The 20,373-nt window shown below is 42.6% G+C and overlaps 1 protein-coding gene across 1 annotated transcript in view; it reads right to left on the bottom strand.

Moving 5' to 3' along the window:
* The window catches only part of ANXA11 (annexin A11), a 40,509-nt gene that overhangs the window by 12,932 nt on the left and 7,204 nt on the right, over nucleotides 1–20,373 (bottom strand). Inside the window, exons 2-8 of the mRNA XM_026678382.2 lie at nucleotides 13,041–13,173; nucleotides 11,375–11,487; nucleotides 9,244–9,594; nucleotides 6,741–6,828; nucleotides 5,948–6,042; nucleotides 3,763–3,876; nucleotides 2,394–2,484 (exon numbers count right to left, since the gene is read on the bottom strand). Coding sequence (XP_026534167.1) covers nucleotides 2,394–2,484; nucleotides 3,763–3,876; nucleotides 5,948–6,042; nucleotides 6,741–6,828; nucleotides 9,244–9,594; nucleotides 11,375–11,487; nucleotides 13,041–13,164 — 976 coding nt within the window. The 5' untranslated portion in view covers nucleotides 13,165–13,173. The remainder of the gene's footprint in view (nucleotides 1–2,393; nucleotides 2,485–3,762; nucleotides 3,877–5,947; nucleotides 6,043–6,740; nucleotides 6,829–9,243; nucleotides 9,595–11,374; nucleotides 11,488–13,040; nucleotides 13,174–20,373) is intronic.

Raw genomic sequence — 20,373 nt, 5'->3', positions numbered from 1 at the left:
CTTTCCTTCCTTCCTTCTTTCTTTTTTCCTTCCCTCTTCTTCTTTCTTTCTTTCTTTCTTTCTTTCTTTCTTTCTTTCTTTCTTTCTTTCTTTCTTTCTATCTTCTTTCTGTCTGTCTTCTTTTCCTTCCTTCCTTCCTTCCTTCCTTCCTTCCTCCCTTCTTTCTTTCTTTCTTTTTCCTCCCTCCCTCCCTCCCTCCTTTCTTCTTTCTTTCTTTCTTTCTTTCTTTCTTTCTCTTTCTTTCTTTCTTTCTTTCTTTCTTTCTTTCTTTCTTTCTTTCCTTCCTTCCTTCCTTCCTTCCTTCCTTCCTTCCTTCCTTCCTTCCTTCCTTCCTTCCTTTCTTTCTTCCTTTCTTTCTTTCTTTCTTTCTTTCTTTCTTTCTTTCTTTCTTTCTTTCTTTCTTTCTTTCTCTCTCCTTCCCTTCCCTTCCCTTCCCTTTCCCATCCACTACACTGTCAAGCAACTCTGGCCAGCCCACATCATAAAAGCTTATCCTAAAAAAAGTTTCTGCATTGAGAACTAAAATATTAAAAATAACAAAACTAGAAAAAATGTAAAGTATGTAAACAGAAAGGAGGTTGACTCTCAGAGACTGCCTGGACAAGTCCCTTGGCAAGACTTTTTCAGAAGTGGTTTGTATTTAGTATTTATTTGATTTGTCAATCACTTACAAGATACAGGTATAAGAATAAATATAGTTTTGAATACATGAGATAGATATTTATAAGAAAAATAAAAACCAATAGGACAGGGATGGTAGGCACGATTGGTGCGCTTATGCACGCCCCCTACAGGCCTCTTAGGAAGGGGGTGAGGTCAATAGTAGAAAGTCTAAGGTTAAAGTTTTTGGGGTTTGGGAAAGAAACCAGAGAGTCAGGTAGAGTATTCCAAATATTGACCACTTTGTTGCTGAAGTCGTATTTTCTCGTCAAGTTTAGTGTGGTTAACCTTGAGTTTGTATCTATTGTGTGCTCTTGTATTGTTATGATTAAAGCTGAAGTATTCATTTGCAGGTAGGACATTGCAATGTATGATTTTATATACTATATTTAGATCGGACCGGAGGCGGCGTAGTTCTAGGTTTTCTAGGTCTAGAATTTCAAGTCTGGTGGCATAAGGTATTCTGCAATGAGTAGAGGAGCGGAGAACTCTTCTTGTGAAATATTTCTGGACTTTTTCAATTGTGTTAATATCAGATATGTAATGTGGGTTCCAGACTGATGAGCTGTATTCGAGTATTGGTCTAGCAAATGTTTTGTATGCTCTAGTTAGTAGTGTGATATTACCAGAGAAGAAGCTATGTAGGATTAGATTAACAACTCTTAATGCCTTTTTGGCTATGTAGTTACAGTGGGCTCTAGCACTTAGATCATTAGAGATGAGTACTCCAAGATCCTTGACAGAGTTTGGATCCTCAACAAGGTCTTGACTATTCAGCTTGTATTTTATTTTCTGATTTTTTTCTGCCAATATGTAAGACAGAGCATTTATTTGTTGAGATTTGAAGTTGCCATTTGATTGACATTCATTGTCTCCTTCCTAGGGCTGAGAGACCTTGTCTGGCCCCAGGGTCACCCAGCTAGCTTTCAGCCTATGAGGAGACTAGAATTCACAATCTCTCCATTTCCGTGCTTTAACCACTGGATTGTGCTTCCTATGTACATATCACCCAGATGGACTTCAACAGATACAGAATTGCCCTTTTTTTTGTCCTTAAAACCCAGCCTGAATTTTTCCCCCCTCTTCGTCCTATGGAGGGATGGAAATAAAGGTAGTATTCAGCAGGTTTTGACCAGTTCTGGAGAACCGGTAGTGGAAACTTTGAGTAGTTCAGAGAACCGGCAAATCCCACCTCTGACTGGCCCCACCCCCATCTGTTCTCCACCTCCCAAGTCCCAGCTGATTGGCTGGATCTTCTTTGGTTGCCCTGCACAGGAGAATGGAGCTGGAAAGCAGGTTAGTGGGGTGCGGAGGGAATGTGGATTTTGCAGTATCCTTCCCCTACAATGCCCACCAAGCCACGCTCACAGAACCAGTAGTAAAAATGTTTGAATCCCACCACTGGATGGAAATCTCAGTCCTTCCTTTCTTTTGGGCTGTTTCCCAAGTTATTGGCCATGCCTGGCTATCCCTTCTATCCACAGCAGCCTAGCAGAAAGGGAATATATCCACAGGGTATATTTCCAAATGTAAACTCTGCATCTTGGTCCTGGGCCAATAAATCAACCCAGCAAAAAAAAAAAAAAAATGGAGAACTTTTCCCCATGGCCCCATAACCCCGCACTCCACCTCTAGGAGAACACAAGACCCATGTCCACAACTCAGTTTTTCGGTCCTCACCATACCTGCCTCTCCAGATCAGATCGGGGCTGATTCTGAGCGATAAAACTCACCTGTCTTGTATACTCGGCTGATTTCCTGAATGTGCTTGTTGTCGCGAGATGCCAGGATCTCGATCAAGCAGGCTTCATCTGTGCCAGCACCCTAGCAGAGGGAGAAAGACTCATTATTCTCATTATTATGCAGGAGATTCTCTCTGTAAGACAGGGAGTCCTTCACTTACGACCACAACTGAGACCTTAATTCATGTTGCTAAGTGAGATGTTTGTTAAGTCATGTTTTGTCCCATTTTATGACTTTTCGTGCCACTTTTGTTAAGTGAATCACTGCAGTTCTTAAATCATATCTATCTATCTATCTATCTATCTATCTATCTATCATCATCTGTCTTCGATACAGACACCATTAGGAATGCACAAAACAGATGAGGTTGAGTCATAAGTGAATTCAAAACACCCCACTTTGCATACAAAATGATAGTTTTGCATTTGTGACGGGGCATTTCTTAACTGACATAGGGCATTTCAAATTCAAAACTATGATTCGAATGTTTTGCACCTCACTTACATAATACCGTATTTTTCGAAGTATAAGACACTCCAAAGTGTAAGACACTTTTTGGGGAGGAAAGCAAGAAAAAACAACAACAATCTGCCTCTGCCTCCCAGCAATTTGCCTCCTTGCAGCAAACAGCCTTTTTTAGGTTTGGCACAAGCAGCTGATTGTCGGTTGGATCGGCCTCCCGACAACCAGCTGTTTCAGGCTGCAGGGATTGCCATCGTTTATCGATGCCTCCGTGTGTCCCATTTTTGGCCTCCGCATCCTGTTTTTGGCCTCTGTGTGCCCCATTTTCAGCCCATACGGGTAGCCAGGCTTGGAATGGGTGGAAAATGGGGTGTGCAGAGGCCAAAAATGGGGCGCACAGAGATGGCAATAGGCAATGGCGATCCCTGCAGCGTGAAACAGCTGATGGTCAGGAGGCCGATCCAACTGACAATCAGCTGCTTGTGCTAAATTAGGCTGTGCTGAAGCTGAAACAGGATGTTTACTGCAAGGAGGCAAATTGCTGGGGGGGGGCAGAGGCCGAGTGGTGGGGGCCAGTGGGTGGGCGGGGCTTCAGCAACATTCGCTGCATAAGATGCACAGACATTTCCACCCACTGTTGGGCATGGAAAAAATGTGTCATATTCCAAAAAAAATAAGGCACTTTCAATAACCTAAAAGGGATGTATGACAGATGCAGAGAAGCCAAGGCAAGCCATGCCTGAATGCAAGGCCTTTCTGCTGATAGCCAGCAGAAAAAGCCAAGAGAAAAATATTATTTTGAGGGTAAGTTTGGAAGGAGACAGGAGAGAAAGACAAAATGAACTCTGAAACAGACAAAACATTGATAAGAGGCATCGTTTTATTTGAAATACAAACCTTGATAGCTTCTTTGATTTCCAGAACATCAAACCGGACAGGCGTTTTCATCATTGCCAAAATCGTCTTCTCAAAGTTTCCGGAGATCTCTGACTTGAGGTCCTTGATCAAATCCTAATTTTTTAATCAGTTCAAAAATAGAGAAGAAAGCATGGTTTGGAACGGTACCTTCATTAATGACATTTCGCAGAAGCAAACTCTAAATGTATCTATTTCTACTTTACTTTATTGTCAATGCACCTCGTAGGACAAAATCAAACACCATCTTCAGTGCACATCATGACCATGAAAATAAACACACACAGCCTTCACCCTCCACACACTGAATCTAAAAACCCCGACACCGCACCAACACTGCACTATACTGTAGAATGCAAAAGAGCTACTGCCCTGGGATAGAAGCTGTTTTTCAGCCTATTTGTCCTTGTTTTTATTATTGTCCTGCACTGTCTGCCAGAAGGTAATAGTTCAAAAAAAAAAAAAGGGTGTGTGGTGGCCAGGATGAGATGGATCTTCAAGGATGTTTTGAACTTTCTTAAGGCAGCAGGAGCTCTAAAGCTCTTCCAAAGAGGGGAGAGGGCAACCCGTGATCTTCTGGGCAATGACTCTAACCTTCTGGAGTGCTTTCCTATCTGACACTGTGCAATTGGCAAACCCTACAGAGGTGCAGTAAGTTAAGATACTTTCTATGGTGCAACAGTAGAAGGTCACCAGCAGTTTTTCATTCAGTTGTTGTTTTCTGAGAAGTCTCAGATAGTATAATCTCTGCCAGGCCCTTTTGATCTGTGCTGCAATGTAAGCCCCCCAGGTCAGGTCCTCTTTTATGATAACATAAAATATTCTATGGCAAATATTTATGTTTCAGTGATATGAAAGGTCAGAGACAAAGAGTCCCACACAACAAGGGGTGTCAACCATCACACTCAGTGTGTGCAGCAGATAAAGAAGCCACTTTTTGTTGGCAAGAGTATCATTTGCTGCCATGGATATGGAAGTAGCAAAGCCAATTCTAAAATTTTCATACACAAATAGATCTCTCATTGTCACTTTATTCCATCCAACCAATTACGTTCCGTTTGTTTGGAAAACAGACTCTCTTGGACTTTCGCAGCAGGTCACCTCTCTGCAGAGTCAGTGCTCTTGCATTCCATTACCCATTCCCTTGTAATCCAACCCATACTAAACACACACACACACACACACACACACACACACACCATTGCTTCTTGTGTGGCTGTGAGCAGGGTTTGAGAATCGAGCCATGTGGGAAGTGAGAAACTTTTGTGAACTGGGTGCCACACTATCTACATCAGCTCATTTCTCAAGACGGTGGGCAGGACCTGCATAGAAATGTGGACAGGGATGGAGGATGAAAAGTCCTTATTCCTCACTGCTTGTCAATAGAGATACCACTTTGAGTACTAATATGAGTAGTACGGCAGTATCTTGGTGACAGTCATCAATTAGCCTTGGTAATGTGTTAACCCATTATGTTTCTTGGGACCTTCTGAAATTGCCTGAACTGTTTCATGTACGTCTGTTGAGTTCACATGCCCACAACAGTAGTAAGGTATATCCTTCATGATCTTAATAGCAACAGCAATAGCCCTTAGACTTATATAGCACTTCGTAGTGCTTTTACAGCCCTAAGTGGTTTTACAGGGTCAACTTCTTGCCCCCAACAATCTGGGTCCTCATTTTACCGACCTTGGAAGGATGGAAGGCTGAGTCAACCTCCAGCCAATCAGAATCGAACTGCTGGCAGAGTCAGCCTGCAACAAACCACTGTGCACCATGCCTCTTTAAACATACGAAACAAAACTGAAAATGTGACTTGGTAGACCACTGTTAGCGTGTGGCCTTTTTTCAACAGAGGGATAAGATGTTCACCATTGGATGTCCCTTTCAGCAAACTGGATGGCACGTTCTACACCAGCCACAGGTTCTCAATCAAGCAAAAGGACAGCTATAGAGACTATATTGTTTGCTTCTCTTGGGCCTCAGCTTTTATCTCTTTCTTCTCTGCCAATCTTTATAGCTATATTTCTGATTCATGTTCTAACCAGATTGGAATACTTAATTTTTCAAGGCCAGGCAAAACTACCTAGCAGGGTGCAGATGCAGGCCCTAAGTAGGAAAATGTGCAGTAGAATAATGATATATGTATCATTATTATGGGTCTCACCTTCCCATAAGCTGTTTTGAATGAGAGCAAAATCTGCTGGCGTTGCTTGTTCGAGCGACTTCCAAGGCAATCGATAATGGCCCGTTCATCAGTTCCTAAGCAGGAATGTAAAATATTTAGTTCTTAAGCTTCATCCAAAGGTACCAGTTGTTATGACTGAGGCTTCCCCAAGAGCATAAAGCCGAGTCCTCATCCTGAATAAACCTCCTTTATTTGATTTACAATGAATTTCCTATCCAACAAGGTCCCGGCCAACAGTCTTTCAAGATAGTTTCCAATTACAGACCTTTATCAGGCTTGGAGAGGGGCCAGGCTGATATCTTTCAGACATCGCAAGACTTGGCAAGCATGCCAGAATGAACTAATTGTCTCCTGCAAAACCCGCTCCCCTTTTGTTCCTCTTTTATTCCTTATGGGAGGGGCTATTCACTGTCCACCTATGGCTTTACTTCCAAGTCGGCCCTTGTTCCTCAGCTATTCCTTTCTTCTGGCAACTCTGTGCATGTGCACACTGGGAACAGGCTCCAGCTGTTCTTCTGCCTCACTGATGTCTGACTCTGAAGGCAGCTGACAACTGTCAGATGGCCCTGGCCCCATCTCTGCCTCTGATGCAGAGCCCTCGTCAGAGTCTTCCCCAGACTCCAGGACCGGCCCATGTTCCTCCCCAACCTCCTCACTGTATGAGTATGCTGCAAGCTCTGCTGGTGGCCACAACACCAGTTAGAGAAACCAAGAGTGGACAGTGCTGGCCTTCCATAATTAAAAGAAAAAAGGCCAGACACGGATTACTCACCAAACCCTTTCATGGCTTTCCTCAAGACTTCTGCGTCCCTCAAAGGATCAAAAGATGGAGCATCATGGACCGTGCCTCGCTTTGCAGACTGTAGTAATGCAAGGAAAACACCAAATATTCATTAATCATACACTCAAGGAACTAAAGTTAGCTAAAGGCAGGACTAGTGGTAACATGATAGCAGTCTTCCAATATTTAGGTGGGTTGTCACAGAGAAGAGAGGGGCTCAACCTATTCTCCAAAGCACCAGAAGGCAGGACAAGAAGCCATGGATGGAAGTTAATCAAGGAGGGAAGCAACTTGGAATTAAGGAGAAATTTCATGACAGTGAGAACAATTAATCAGTGGAACAACTTGCCTCCAGAAGTTGTGAATGTTCCATCATTGGAGGTTTTCAAGAAGAGATTGGACAGCAATTTGTCTGGAATGGGATCATTCTCAATTGTTAAGGATCTATAACTAGAATAACAACTTACAGAATACAGTAGTATTCTTAGCAAAGAAATGCATGGTACTAAATTCTTGAAGGAAGAGGACTCTTTCAGGCTTTCTCTCTTAAGAAGTTGTGGTGTTTCTTCGCTGGTTTTTAAGAAGATATTGGACAACCATTTGTCTGAAATGGTACAGAGTCTCCTGCTTGAGAAGGAGGTTGGACTAGAAGAGCTTTGAGGTCCCTTTCAACTCTGTTAGTCTGTAATTATTTATTTATTTTTTGCCAGGCCTAAGCCAAGTGATGACAATAAGATCCAATCGAATCCAGTTCTTCATTTGCTTAGGCCTAATAGACAGAATCTTGCCAGACTAAAGCTATAACCCCCAGACTTAATACTCTACATTCCCTAGAACCTGAGAGATTCTAGACTGTGGCTACCCTGAACCTTTTCCTCTCTTCCTCATTCAGTTCAGGACTGTTATTCTATATTCTGTAGGTTTGGCTTATTGTGACCAGCTGGTAGAGTTGTACACTTGTACAGTTCTCTGATCTGTATCATAAGATTAAAAACAAGAGATAAGCCCAGAAGTCTAACCAACTCAACATTCTAGATACGCAGGAACACATTCTCCTTGACCTAGGTTGGGAATCACTCCATGTTGCAACTAATAAAATATCCCAATGTGACATACAAGAAGTAGAGCATAAAAGGGATATACAGTAGTTTCAGCACCATATAAAACTATTAAAAGGTGAAAATGTAATAAAATGTATATTAAAAAACTATTAACAACAAACTCATTCTCTGTCCCCTCCAAGTTTATCAATTTATATGGCTATCTGCTTGTCAAGAAGTTTTGAGAGAGGACAGAATGGTGAAAACTGAACATTAAAGCAAATGGCATCAGCTGGCATCAGGATTGGTCACAAGTTTCTTTGTTCAACATCTTTGTAACTACAACTGGTCATTAAATGAGGTAGTAACTAAACGAGGACGACACACACACGCACAAAGAGAGAGAGACACTCATACAAATATAATTTTCCTGGCCCCAAATCTTTACTTCTTCCAATGCAGGCAAGAACGAGCTAATAAAATTGTCTGATGACTCATCTCACCAGAACTGAAGAAGCTTCTTGGATAAGAAGCGAAATGTCTTCAAGGAAAAACAAGTCCAGTTGTCTTTTGAAAATGGGTGACTCATCTATTTTCCTTGTGGTGACATGAATCTGAAGTTGTAACTGGATACCATGGGAGGGCTATGGGCCCTATATAAGTTGTTAAACAAATGGGTAGTTCAATAAATGGTTTAAATTGCTAAAAATTAAACTTCTGAGAATACTGGCCACCTATGACAGGTAAAACTCACACAAGCAATAATCCGAGATATTCCCCAAGAATTTATCTTGGATTTATCTTCAGAATTCAAATCTTTGCTTTGTAAGGAGATTAAGATTCCTTCCAGCACAGTTTCCCAGATCAGGATGGAAGTTCAGGAACACAATGTGTGAGAACTTCCATCCCTGAAATCAGGCAGAAGAGAAAGTCCTTGCAAGGGACAAGCTGAAGACACAGCAGAAAAATACACCATTGTGGGCCACACTTAAGACTTTTGTCACTCTATTGAAGGGACTGTCCCTTTCACATCACACCATGTGACACAGTGGTGGGATTCAATTTTTTTCACTACCAGTTCTATGGGCGTGGCTTGGTGGGCGTGGCAGGGAAAGGATACTGCAAAATCCCCATTTCCTCCCCACCCCACTAGCCTGCTTTCCAGCTCTGTTCTCCTGTGCGGGGCAACCAAAGGAGACCCAGTCGATCACCTGGGATTCAATGGGAGGCGGAGAATAGGTGGGGTTGGCGGGGCCAGTCAGAGGCGGTATTAGCTGAACTACTCAAAATTTCTGCTACCGATTCTCCAGAAGAACCTGCTGGATACCACCTCTGGTGTGACAGGACCTCATGTTCTCAGAAACTACGAAGTCTATGCTGCCCAGATTTAGCACCTGCCCTCTTTCCCCTTCCTACTAAAAGGAGAATGACAAAATATACAGGAAGAAACTTACTACTCCAGGGGTGACGGTGGGCATGGAAGGACCTGGGTAGGATGGCATCGAAGGATTAACAGCTGGACCAGATGGGTAACTTGGCATGGGCTGCTGCCCAGGATATGGCACTGGCTGAGGCTGTTGGGCTGCTGCAGGTGCCATCGGACCACCTGGGTATGATGGATATGACGGCATCCCTGTTGCAGGGTTTCCTCCGGGGGGTGGAGGGTAGACCCCGTAAGGCTGCTGGCCCTGTGGTGGAGGTTGTCCGAACCCTCCTGGAGCTGCAGAAGGGTAGCCCCCAGGCGCTGAAGGATACAGTCCCTGGGGCACATTGGCACCGCCAAACGTGCCAGACAGATTGGAAGCCTGGAAGAAAAAAAACACCACCAGGTACTCAAAGACCAAGGACCTTTTGTACCACCACAACGTGCCAGCAAACTTCTTCTCCACAGTGCTGTCAAGAGGACAACATTGTCTGAGTGTAGTAGGAAATGGGGGGGAAAGGAAGGAGATGAACGGTTTCAGTTCTCTTGATTGTATTGCATTGAGAAGTTGCCTGGTGCCTATGCATCTAGGGAGATTGAGTCATCCAGGTCCTGGTTGTCCCCAAAGGTGCTTTTTTCAGATGCAACTAGATTTTCCTTGAGTTTTCTTTCTTTTTTTCCTTGAAGACGTTTCGCTTCTCATCCAAGAAGTTTCTTCAATTCTCACTGAAAAAGCTTCTTGGATGAGAAGCCAAACATCTTTGAGTAAAATGTCTATGGAGATTATTCTCAGTCATTCAGGTCATGGTTGTCCCAAAGGTGCTTTTTCAAGAGACAACTGGACTTTCTATTTTTTCTTTGAAGACATTTTGCTTCTCATCCAAGAAGCTTCTTCAGCTCCGACTGGATGGTGAAAAAGGCCATCTAGATCAAAATTGAACAGCTCTCTCTCAACAGAGAGGGAAGGAAATGACACCATCTATCGCCAGCCTACAGTTCCAAGAAGGCTCCACACCGATTTGCAGTATAAAGGTGACCCTGAGGACACAGGTAAACCTCCAAGTGGCCTCAACAACCCTCTAAAACAAGGGTCTTCCAACTTGGCAAGTTTAAGACTGGTGGACTTCAATTCTCAGAATTCCTGAGCAAACATGACTGGAGGAGGAATTCTGGGAGCTGAAATCCACAAGTCTTAAGGCTGTCATGTTTGATGACCCCTTCTCTAAAAGGATGCAAATGACCAACTGTTTGTAAAGAATATAAATTCTTCCATTCGCCACCATCCAGTCAGACCTGAAGAAGCTTCTTGGATGAGAAGCGAAACGTCTTCAAAGAAAAAACAGAAAGTCCAGTTCCCTTTTGAAAAAAAAGCACCTTTGGGTCTTCAAGGAAAAAACAAAAACAAAGAAAGTTCAGTGGCTTTTTTAAAAAAAGCATCTTTGGTATCTCCATACAAGCACGACTCAGTTGTTAAGATGCTGGACTAGAACTAAGGCCAACCCAGCCCATCCTCAATGATGGAAACTCACCGGGTGTCTTGGGCCTGTCCCTCCCAGCCCAACCAACATCAAGAAGTTGTTGGTGTGAGGATTACATGAAAGGAGTCTCCAATGTATATTCTTTTGAGCTTCTAGAGGAAAGACATAATAACATGGAATTGGACGGCCAATAAATTTAAATGATGATGATGGTGGCACTGTCATAAGAACAACTGCAAAGTTGCAAGCAACTCTCAGATGGTAGGAAAAAACATTTTCTGAACTTCTTGATTACTATCTAGTTGTCTAACCCATAGACAATTAAAGAGTATTTGGGTTCATCATCATCAGGTCCTGAGCAGAGCACATGGGGAGGCAAGTGTTTTCCAGCGTTTCGATCATTCACAGCATCTTTGGCATCGTCCCAAGGGACATTAATAATCTTAAAATCTTCCTCAAGTGTTTGGTAACACATTTTCCGGTTACAACCCAGATATAATAGCCCTAACAATGCCCAAATTCCAGGATCTAAACCCTTTACTCCTATTTAATTAGATTTAGAAGTTGCCTAACTTCCTTAAGATGATAGAAAAACAACAGAAGGCAAAACTGGGGAACACAATTCCCACAATTTGCTTCAGATGGTACGCTAAGATGCTTCAGCTTCAAACTGGAATTACTTACCATGCCAGCCATATAATCCGGATTAAACTGATTAGCATAGTTCCCAACATTTTCTAATCCAATTGGAGGAGGGTTTGCAGGAGGGTAGCTGGGGGCACCCCAGGGATTACTGCCTGGAAGTTAAAGCACCACAAATGAGTGAAAACACACAACCTAGCTGAATATTAGCTGAGGACTAGTCACTGAAACAATGCTAGTCCTGGTAGCTGCTTTGCTACCTGTTGATGAAACTAGATATAGTCCTTTTTCTCTAATTATTTAGTCTCTGTTCTAATCTTGACTCTAACCCTCAAGGATAAATAATGGAGCTAGAGATGTTCTAGTCTACAACAAGCAGCAGAATGAATTCTATCATCCTCACCAAGAAGCAATTGATTGCAGGAAAAAGAAAGGGGCCATCACCCACCCACCCTATGATGTAGTAAGATATTTGTTGAACGTTCTCAACTGTTAAGGATCTATAACTAGAATAACAACTTACAGAATACAGTAGTATTCTTAGCAAAGAAATGCATGGTACTAAATTCTTGAAGGAAGAGGATTCTTTCAGGCTTTCTCTCTTAAGAAGTTGTGGTGTTTCCTTGCTGGTTTTTAAGAAGATATTGGATAAATATATTGTCTGAAATGGTACAGAGTCTCCTGCTTGAGAAGGAAGTTGGACTAGAAGAGCTCTGTGGTCCCTTTCAACTCTGTTAGTCTGTAATTATTATTATTTTTTGCAGGCCTAAGCCAAGTGATGACAATAAGATCCAATCGAATCCAGTTCTTCATTTGCTTAGACCTAATAGACAGAATCTTGCCAGACTAAAGCTATAACCCTCAGACTTAATACTCTACATTCCCTAGAACCTGAGAGATTCTAGACTGTGGTTACCCTGAACCTTTTCCTCTCTTCCTCATTCAGTTCAGGACTGTTATTCTATATTCTGTAGGTTTGGCTTATTGTGACCAGCTGACACAGTTGTACACTTGTACAGTTCTCTGATCTGTATCATAAGATTAAAAACAAGAGATAAGCCCAGAAGTCTAACCAACTCAACATTCTAGATATGCAGGAACACATTCTCCTTGACCTAGGTTGGGAATCACTCCATGTTGCAATTAATAAAATATCTCAATGTGACATACAAGAAGAAGAGCATTGATCAGGCCTAAGCCAAAAGTTGACAAAAAGATCCAATTGAATCCAGTTCTTTATTTGTTTAGACAAGGGCTGTCAAACTCACGGCCCGTGAGCCTGATGCATCATGTGTTGGCCACGCCCATGCTTGGTTTAGCAAAGGGGGGAAGGTCACAATACATCATGTGACACCACTGTGATGATGAGAGTTTAACACCCCTGGCTTAGTCCTATTAGACAGAATCTTGCCAGACTAAAGTGATAATCTTCAAACAATACTGTATATTCCCTAGAACTTGGGAGGTTCTAGAGTGTGGCTGCCCTGAACCTTTTCCTCTCTTCCCCATTCAGTTCAGGACTATGCAATCTCTTGTTTTGCGCTGCTCCCTAGAATGTGCTACTTCCGCTTTGGGAATCCGTAGTGCTACTGATGACATTCGATCGCATCTTTTCTGTACCCATTACTCCCTCTTTTGTTATGGGTCAATTGCCACCAAACTGTTTTAACAACCAGATCTTAAATGAAAAAGAAAGAAACTAACTTACCTGGAGCAGCAGGTGGATATCCACTAGCTGGTGGATAACCACCCGCAGGTGGATAACCACCCCCAGGTGGATAACCACCCCCAGGTGGATATCCGCTTGCAGGTGGGTACCCTGGATAACTCATGTTGTAAATCTGGAAGAAAAAAACACACAAATATACCTACTTAAAAAGATTGTGGTGACCTGGACAAGGCATGGATAGTTCAAAACACCCCTTTTTTGCTCCAACTTTCCCCCAAATGCTCACACATTTATGGCAAGACACACAGATACACACCTCCAGCAGCCTCTGGCTGCAAGTAGTGCAGCAAAACAGTTAGCACAACAGCTTCAAAGCAAAACGTCCAGCAGGGCAAGGCAATAAACCAATGAGTCCAGGAAGCAAAGGAAGAAGGCAATTAATCCAGGAAAGAAGGAATATGACAAGAAGTCCAACAAACTCCAAATGTCTGTACTGGCACACAAAACTCCACAAATTCAGTGTTTGTTCCCAACAAATGCCCCTTGTTAGGAATATAAGTCACCTAACAGGTATTTGGGTTAGAAATATATAAACCAGGATAGACATTTTAATACTGTCTCTTTAAGAGCATACTAAAAAACTGCAATTGGGTGTGGTTACTCAAACGGCCATAAGATGGAGCCAGAAACCTGGGTTCTTTTAGTCTGAGTCTGAGTCTCAGAAGAGAGTGTGAGTGTATCTCTGTTTCCTTCTGTTGGAAAGTGTTGCCGTTCCTCCATTTTTCCTAATTGACGGCTATTTCTGGATTTAATGTAAGTCTGTTACTGAACTGTTTTTCACACTGGACTTTGATATTTGGATTATCCCTGGATTGAAAAACTGACTGATTTACCTGTGAATGACTTTTGGACTGCTTATCTTGAACTTTGCTTAAACTGTCTGGAAGTAAAAACCTACATTTACTGTACAGTGTATCTGTGTGCTGTATGTGTATTATTCAAACACTACTCTCAAATACGTCTCCCTGTATGCGCTCATTCTCCTAATGGGGAATTACCTCAACACCCCTCTCCACATCGTCTCCTTAAGTCTCAGTCCCCAGGTGTGCCTTGTGAAGAGGGGCAGGGTGCTTTCCTTCTGAGTAGTTGGGTCAGCCTGCACTGTTCCTGCCTCCTCTCCACTCTCCGTGATAGGGTATCAGGAGGGGGGCGGTGCTTGCTCATCACCTAAGGTCCATCACTCTTCATCTCCACTGCCTGCCCTCTTTCAGTCATCCTCCCCACATTCCTCCCTGCTGGCAAACCATCCCAATCCCAAGGGCCTGGGGATGCCTCGTCCAGCTCCTCCCCATGTTCCTCTGAAGCCAACGAGGCTGCCTCCTGCACCTCTGTTGGCCCCAGCTCTGGCTCATCCTCCTCTGTGGATTCAGGCTCTGACAGAGGCACGGTACAGATGCTATTAAACTCATCTTAAAATTAAGTTCAGTTTCTTGATAACCTTAGGATCAGCTCCATGAGGTTTCCTTGATAATAATATAGAATTTTACTCTCTGCGTGTAGAGCGGTGTTTCTCAACCATTATCATTTCAAGATGGGTGGACTACAACTCCCAAAACTGTCCACCCAGCAAGTCGGCTGGGGAACCTGCTCAGAGAAGCTGAGAGTTGGACAGCACATTTAGTTAATAACGGTTAATAATATTATGTTCTAATATACCTAGTATCTTCAGAGTAAAGTCTAAATACTTCAGAGGCAATGTTAAAAAGTCTCCTTTTTCCAAGAATGGATTCTTAAGACCAAATCATAAATCCAAGAAGGCTAATATATCCTGCTTAGAAAATTCAAACATTGCAATGGGAAATACGCATTTATAAATAACTGTAAAGAGGAAATGCAGCAATTTTTGCTCTATTAAAATCTTTTTGTAGATCGCAGACATATATTTAATGCTGAGATAGATAGGCCTACCATAGATATATAGATTACACATGTGCATAACATACATTTCCTCCTGAACGTACAAAACATTTTAAATATTGACGTTACAGCAAGTTGCCATCTGGTGAACTCCTTCAGCAAACATTGATTGATTCAGCATTGTTGACAAGGTAATTTTTATTCTCATTAAACAAAGTTTCCTTTCTCATACCCAGAGAAAAAGTCAAATCACTTTGATATTTTTTCCCCAGAGATGTAGATTTAAAAATTATTTTGCTTCTCTAAGATAAGTTTTCACTTTTTGTAACTTTTAAAAATGATGATGCATTAGGGTCCAAACTTCAACCAAACCTGAGAGCTCAATCAACCTACACGCCAGCTATGACCCCTACAACAGACAATAGAAGACATGTTCTTGCACAGGAACAGGAAGCTCAAGTGCAAAGCCCAAGAGAAGGTATAAATACCCCTCACTCTCCACTCCATGTGGTCAGCTGCCCAGGACCTCAAACCTATGTGGTCCTGTCCATCAATAAACCATCTTTTCAATCAGCCTCCATGTCTCCAGTGTCTTTCTCTCAGCTTGGAATTGAATCAGATGGACATTTCTCCCAACATTGGCTTGAGGGCTACAGATGATTTAATTAATGCCTTTAGCATTTGAGATAGCAATAAAGAAAGATTGGTTGATTTTTGAATCTCGTTGAGATTTCTCTTTTTTTTCCAAGCTCACAACTGGTTTTAACAGCATCAGGGCCCAAATAATATGTGAGTCGGTGGTCCAGAAGAACCCACAATCCTCCAACTCTTCTCCCCCACTCCCGCACTAACCAAGTTCATGAATGCTTTCTGGGTTTGTCCTCTGCAAGCAACACTACCTAAGCTATTCAAACAGAACCTTTCTCTCTCAGCTGGTGGGAAGCAAATAGGAAAAAGAGAAAAAAAAAGAGAGAGAAAGGGAAAAAAAAAACAGCCATTGTTATCAACAGGATGCCAAAGTGGAATTTCAAAACTCAACTCCTTTTCAGAGCCAAAGAATACCATATTTTTCGTAGTATAAGACACATTTTTTTTCCACCACCAAAAGTGGGTGGAAATGTCTGTGCATCTTATACAGCAAATGTTGCCGAAGCCCTGCCTACCTGCTGGCCCCCACCCTTTGGCCTCTGCCTCCCATCCAATTTGCCTCCTTGCAGCAAATAGCCTGTTTCAGCCTTCGGCATAGCACAAACAGCTGATTGTCGGTTGGATCGGCCTCCCAACGATCAACTGTTTCAGGCTGCAGGGATTGCCATTGCCGATTGCTGCCTCTGTACACCCCATTTTCAGCCTCCACGCACCCCATCTTCCATCCATTCTTCCGCTGCCTGAAACAGTCAGAAAATGGGGCACACAGAGGCTGCAAACAGGATGCGGAGGCCGAAAATGGGACGCATGGATGCATCGATGGGCGATGGTGATCCCTGCATCCTGAAACAGCTGATCATTGGGAGGCTGATCCAACTGACAAGCAGCTGCTTGTGCTAATCAGGCTGTGCCGAAGCTGAAACAGGATGTTTGCTGTTTGCTGCAAGGAGGCAAATTGCTGGGAGGCAGAAGCAGATTGTTTTTTTCTTGTTTTCCTCCCCAAAAGTTAGATGCGTTTTATACATTGGAGCATCTTACACTCTGAAAAATATGGTAATTTTCACTTCTAGCAAATTAAAGGAAAACATGAGGGGAGGAAAAAAAACAGATGAAATTCTCTTTTCTTGCCATGTTCCCAATTTAAAAGACGAAATAATCGTGTCTGATGCTGTGAAGGACACCTCGGACAGTAAAACAAAATTGGCAAGCCAGGAAGGCCATGCTGATGTACAGATGGTAATTTACTACAGACTTGCTAAATGTCTTGCTCGACGGCTAGAAAAAAAAAACAAGGAACAGAGCTGTTAAGCCATGTGCTCATTTTCCTTCCCTTGTACGCATCTGTAATTATACTTTAGAAGACCTGGAAACATTTTTCTACTCAGCCTCCTTCCAAGGAGGGATCCAAATAAAATATGAATCTTAAACTTATTGGCTGAGCTGCACACAGACCAATGTGTAGTGGGGACAGAACATAAAGGCTTCCCTGTCCAGCCATGTTTGACTCCAGGGTGAACAAATAGGCAAGAGAAGGTTCACCCCCACTTGCTTCTCCAACATATATTCTAAGAAGATTTCAATTCACTATCATTCATTCTTATGCCTTTTTTCTCCCCTAAATCCCAGTGGATTTATAAGTGAGTCTTTCAGATTCGAGGTTGTGCCTTTGCTTTTCAAACCAACAGAAGAAATGTCTAGTTGAAAGCTAGAGGTGTGTAGCTTTTGTGGTGGAGCTCTTCATATCCTGTTGAAACCCATGGCAGTTATTTGACCTCTGCAAGCAGAAAACCATTCAAGCTAATTCTTGGTTGCAACCAGTGGTGGGATTCAAATATTTTTGCCCCCAGTTTGGTGGGCGTAGCTTGGTGGGCATGCTTTGCACACATGCACACACTTTGCATGCATGCGGGTGCCAAATGCACACTTTGCACAGGCGCAGAGGCGTTTGCGCAGGCGGCAGAGGCATTCTAACTCAAGCCTGCATGATCCCAGTAGCTTCAGCAGCTGCCGCACGGCACTCTTCTGTGCTGTGCAAAGCAGCTGCGCTTCAAATTCAGTGGATAAAGGTGAGTATGGGAGCCCAGTCTGTCTGTCTGTCTGTCATCTACCTACCTACCTACTTATCTACCTTCTGTATCTACCTATTATCTATCTACTCTATCTCTCTATCTCTCTATCTCTCTCTCTATCTCTCTCTCTCTCTATCTATCTATCTATCTATCTATCTACTATCTATCTGTTTATCTAACCATCCATCATCTACTCATCCATCCATCATCCATCCATCCATCCATTCATCTAGCTAACTAGCTAGCTAGCCAGCTACAGTATCTCCTACTCTTATTGTAATCATATGAAAACAGATCCCTGTGCAACTTGTTCTGGGTTCCTGGAGGAAAGGAAGAACAGAAAACAAAGAAATAAATCAATGTTATGATTTTTTAATAATTTTGTTTTAATCTGAAAAAAAAATTGTACCAGACTTCTTTTGAATCAAAGACTTAACTTTCTTTCTCAGCTGCCATTCTTCAGTTAACATTCTTTCATCATTGCAAAAGTTCATATAACGCTAACTTTCCAGAGCAGATTGTGAGAATTCTATCCTGTTCTAAACTTCCTTTTTATGACCCTGTAACTCCCTTAATTCAGGGTAGAGTTGGAGTGATATGATAGACCTGAGCATTTACTGGCCGGATGCCCTCCCTGACGCCTATGTGAAGTTCACAGCAGATATTTTCTCTTTACGCTCTAGGAGAGAAATATCTGCTGCTACCCAGGATTGAACTCTTTACCTTCCAAGTTGGAAGTGAGATTCTTCACCACTAGGCCACCATGCCACTCAATTCTATCCTATTCCACCTCTTAGAAAAAGCAAAACTTTAGTTATCATTGAGTTCAATGTCCAAACTCTTGTTGGTATTATTACTCATAAACTAAGCGTTTCTCCACCAGCAACTAACCAAGACACACATTTCTACCCAACCCTTTAACCCTCCTATTTCTAACCCATGAACAAGTTAAATCATCCCTAACTACCACAGTGTTGAAGTAGCATTTTTCCTCTTATTCCAACATCGCCCCATGATGTTTGAAACTGTGTAGAATCCACTATAGTGCTGGTAGTCTACCGGTTCAACCCGGTTTGCCCGAACTGGTAGCTCCGAGGATCATCTGTGAGCGAATTGGTTCGTTCCGATGATCAGCTGCTGGGCCTTCCTGCCCCAGCTCTATTCTGACCTTTATTTCCTGGTTTTGAAGCTCAGCTGCTTCATGCGGCACAGCGGATTTCTGCATGTCATCTGTTGAAGACTCAGGGAGAGTGCAGGACTGCAGAAGAAGGTCAGTAGCAAACTGTTCTGACCAAAGCTTCCGAGCCTGTAATTACGCACATGTTTATTTTAAAAACAGGTCTTGTTTTATTGCAACACTGGGAATTACATTCTGTCAGCCTCAAGATATCTTCATACTGATTATATTCTATCCTCTAACTATTGCTCCTCTGCTGCTATGCCATTTTTACTCTTTCGGCTGTCATGAAACGGTGGGAGGGGGGAATCTTGGAGGGGAAGAAGGCAGGAGGTGTTTTGCATTCCTTTGCTGGGTTAGCAAGGGGAGGGGGGATTCTTTTCTTTAACTTTCCATTTCTTCGCTACCTTCTGTCCCTTTCTGCGCAACTGTGAACTTTTATCAAAATATGTCAAGGTCAATTGACAGTAGCCTCATCATCACCTGGAGATGACCACATGATCATATTCAGAAGTTTTAATTGGAAGAATCACTTGATCTATGGAGGGGGGGAGTAATTCTATTCCTTTGTATATGTATTCTACCCGCCAATTTCTCAGTTTCGGAATTGGCTCTGTCGTTTCCACTTTATTTTCCAGTAAAAGAATAATCCTGCTCTACACCATGGAGTCTGAGTATTTCTTTCTTGGGATTTAGAGGGAGCACAGTCTGACATTATTCCCAGCCCGTAATGAGTCCCAAACAGTCCCTCGAGATAAGCACCCACCTTTCTCTCCTTTGAATTGCTGACAACAACTAAAGTGCCAAATGAACTATAAAAAAACCAACCGAAGTACAAAATCCACACAGAGCTTCAAGGATTAATCCAAATAGAATGAATGACTTTGCTTCCTGCAAAGGTTTCATCATCTTTGCCTGTCCTTTATACCTTATGGGCAATGGTGGGATTCAATTTTTTTTACTACTGGTTCTGTGGGCATGGCTTATTTGGTGGGTGTGGCTTGGTGGTCATGTGACTGTGGGTGTGGCTTGGTGGTCATGTGACTGAGTGGGTGTGGCCAACTTAATGTCACTCACGTTGAGGGCTGCCTCACCCAGTCCCTTCCTTCCCAGCCATTCCTTGTCACACCAAGCCTCAACTATAGTTCTGTAAAAATGTTGTTCACCTTTTTTTGACTTTATGATCTACATACTATAGATGTACTTTCATGGACCACTGAAAGGAGGAAATGGCTCACATGCTTTGCCCAAGAGTGTGATAAGGGACTTTTAAGGGCTGCCAGAAAGAAAGGGAGGGGCAATGTATTTTCCAAAGCAGCAGAAGGCAAATAAGAAGCAATGGATGGAAACTGAACAAAGAGAGAAGCAAACTAAAACTAAGGAGAAACTTCCTGACAGTGAGAACAATTAATCAGTGGACCTGCTTGTCCCCAGAAGTTCTGGGTGATCAATCACTGGAAATTTTTAAAAGACTGGACAGCCATTTCTCTGAAATGGTATAGGGTTTTCCCCAAAGTCCCTTCTAAGTGTTATTCTGTTATTCTGACACCTTTCCTAGGAC

This window comes from Notechis scutatus, chromosome 4 (assembly GCF_049901735.1).
Source record: "Notechis scutatus isolate UNSWTSFEM ecotype Mainland chromosome 4, rNotScu1.2, whole genome shotgun sequence".
In the NCBI taxonomy this organism is placed as follows: domain Eukaryota; kingdom Metazoa; phylum Chordata; class Lepidosauria; order Squamata; family Elapidae; genus Notechis; species Notechis scutatus.
The sequence above is the reverse complement of the archived record's forward strand: the minus strand, read 5'-3'. Positions and strand labels throughout refer to the sequence as shown.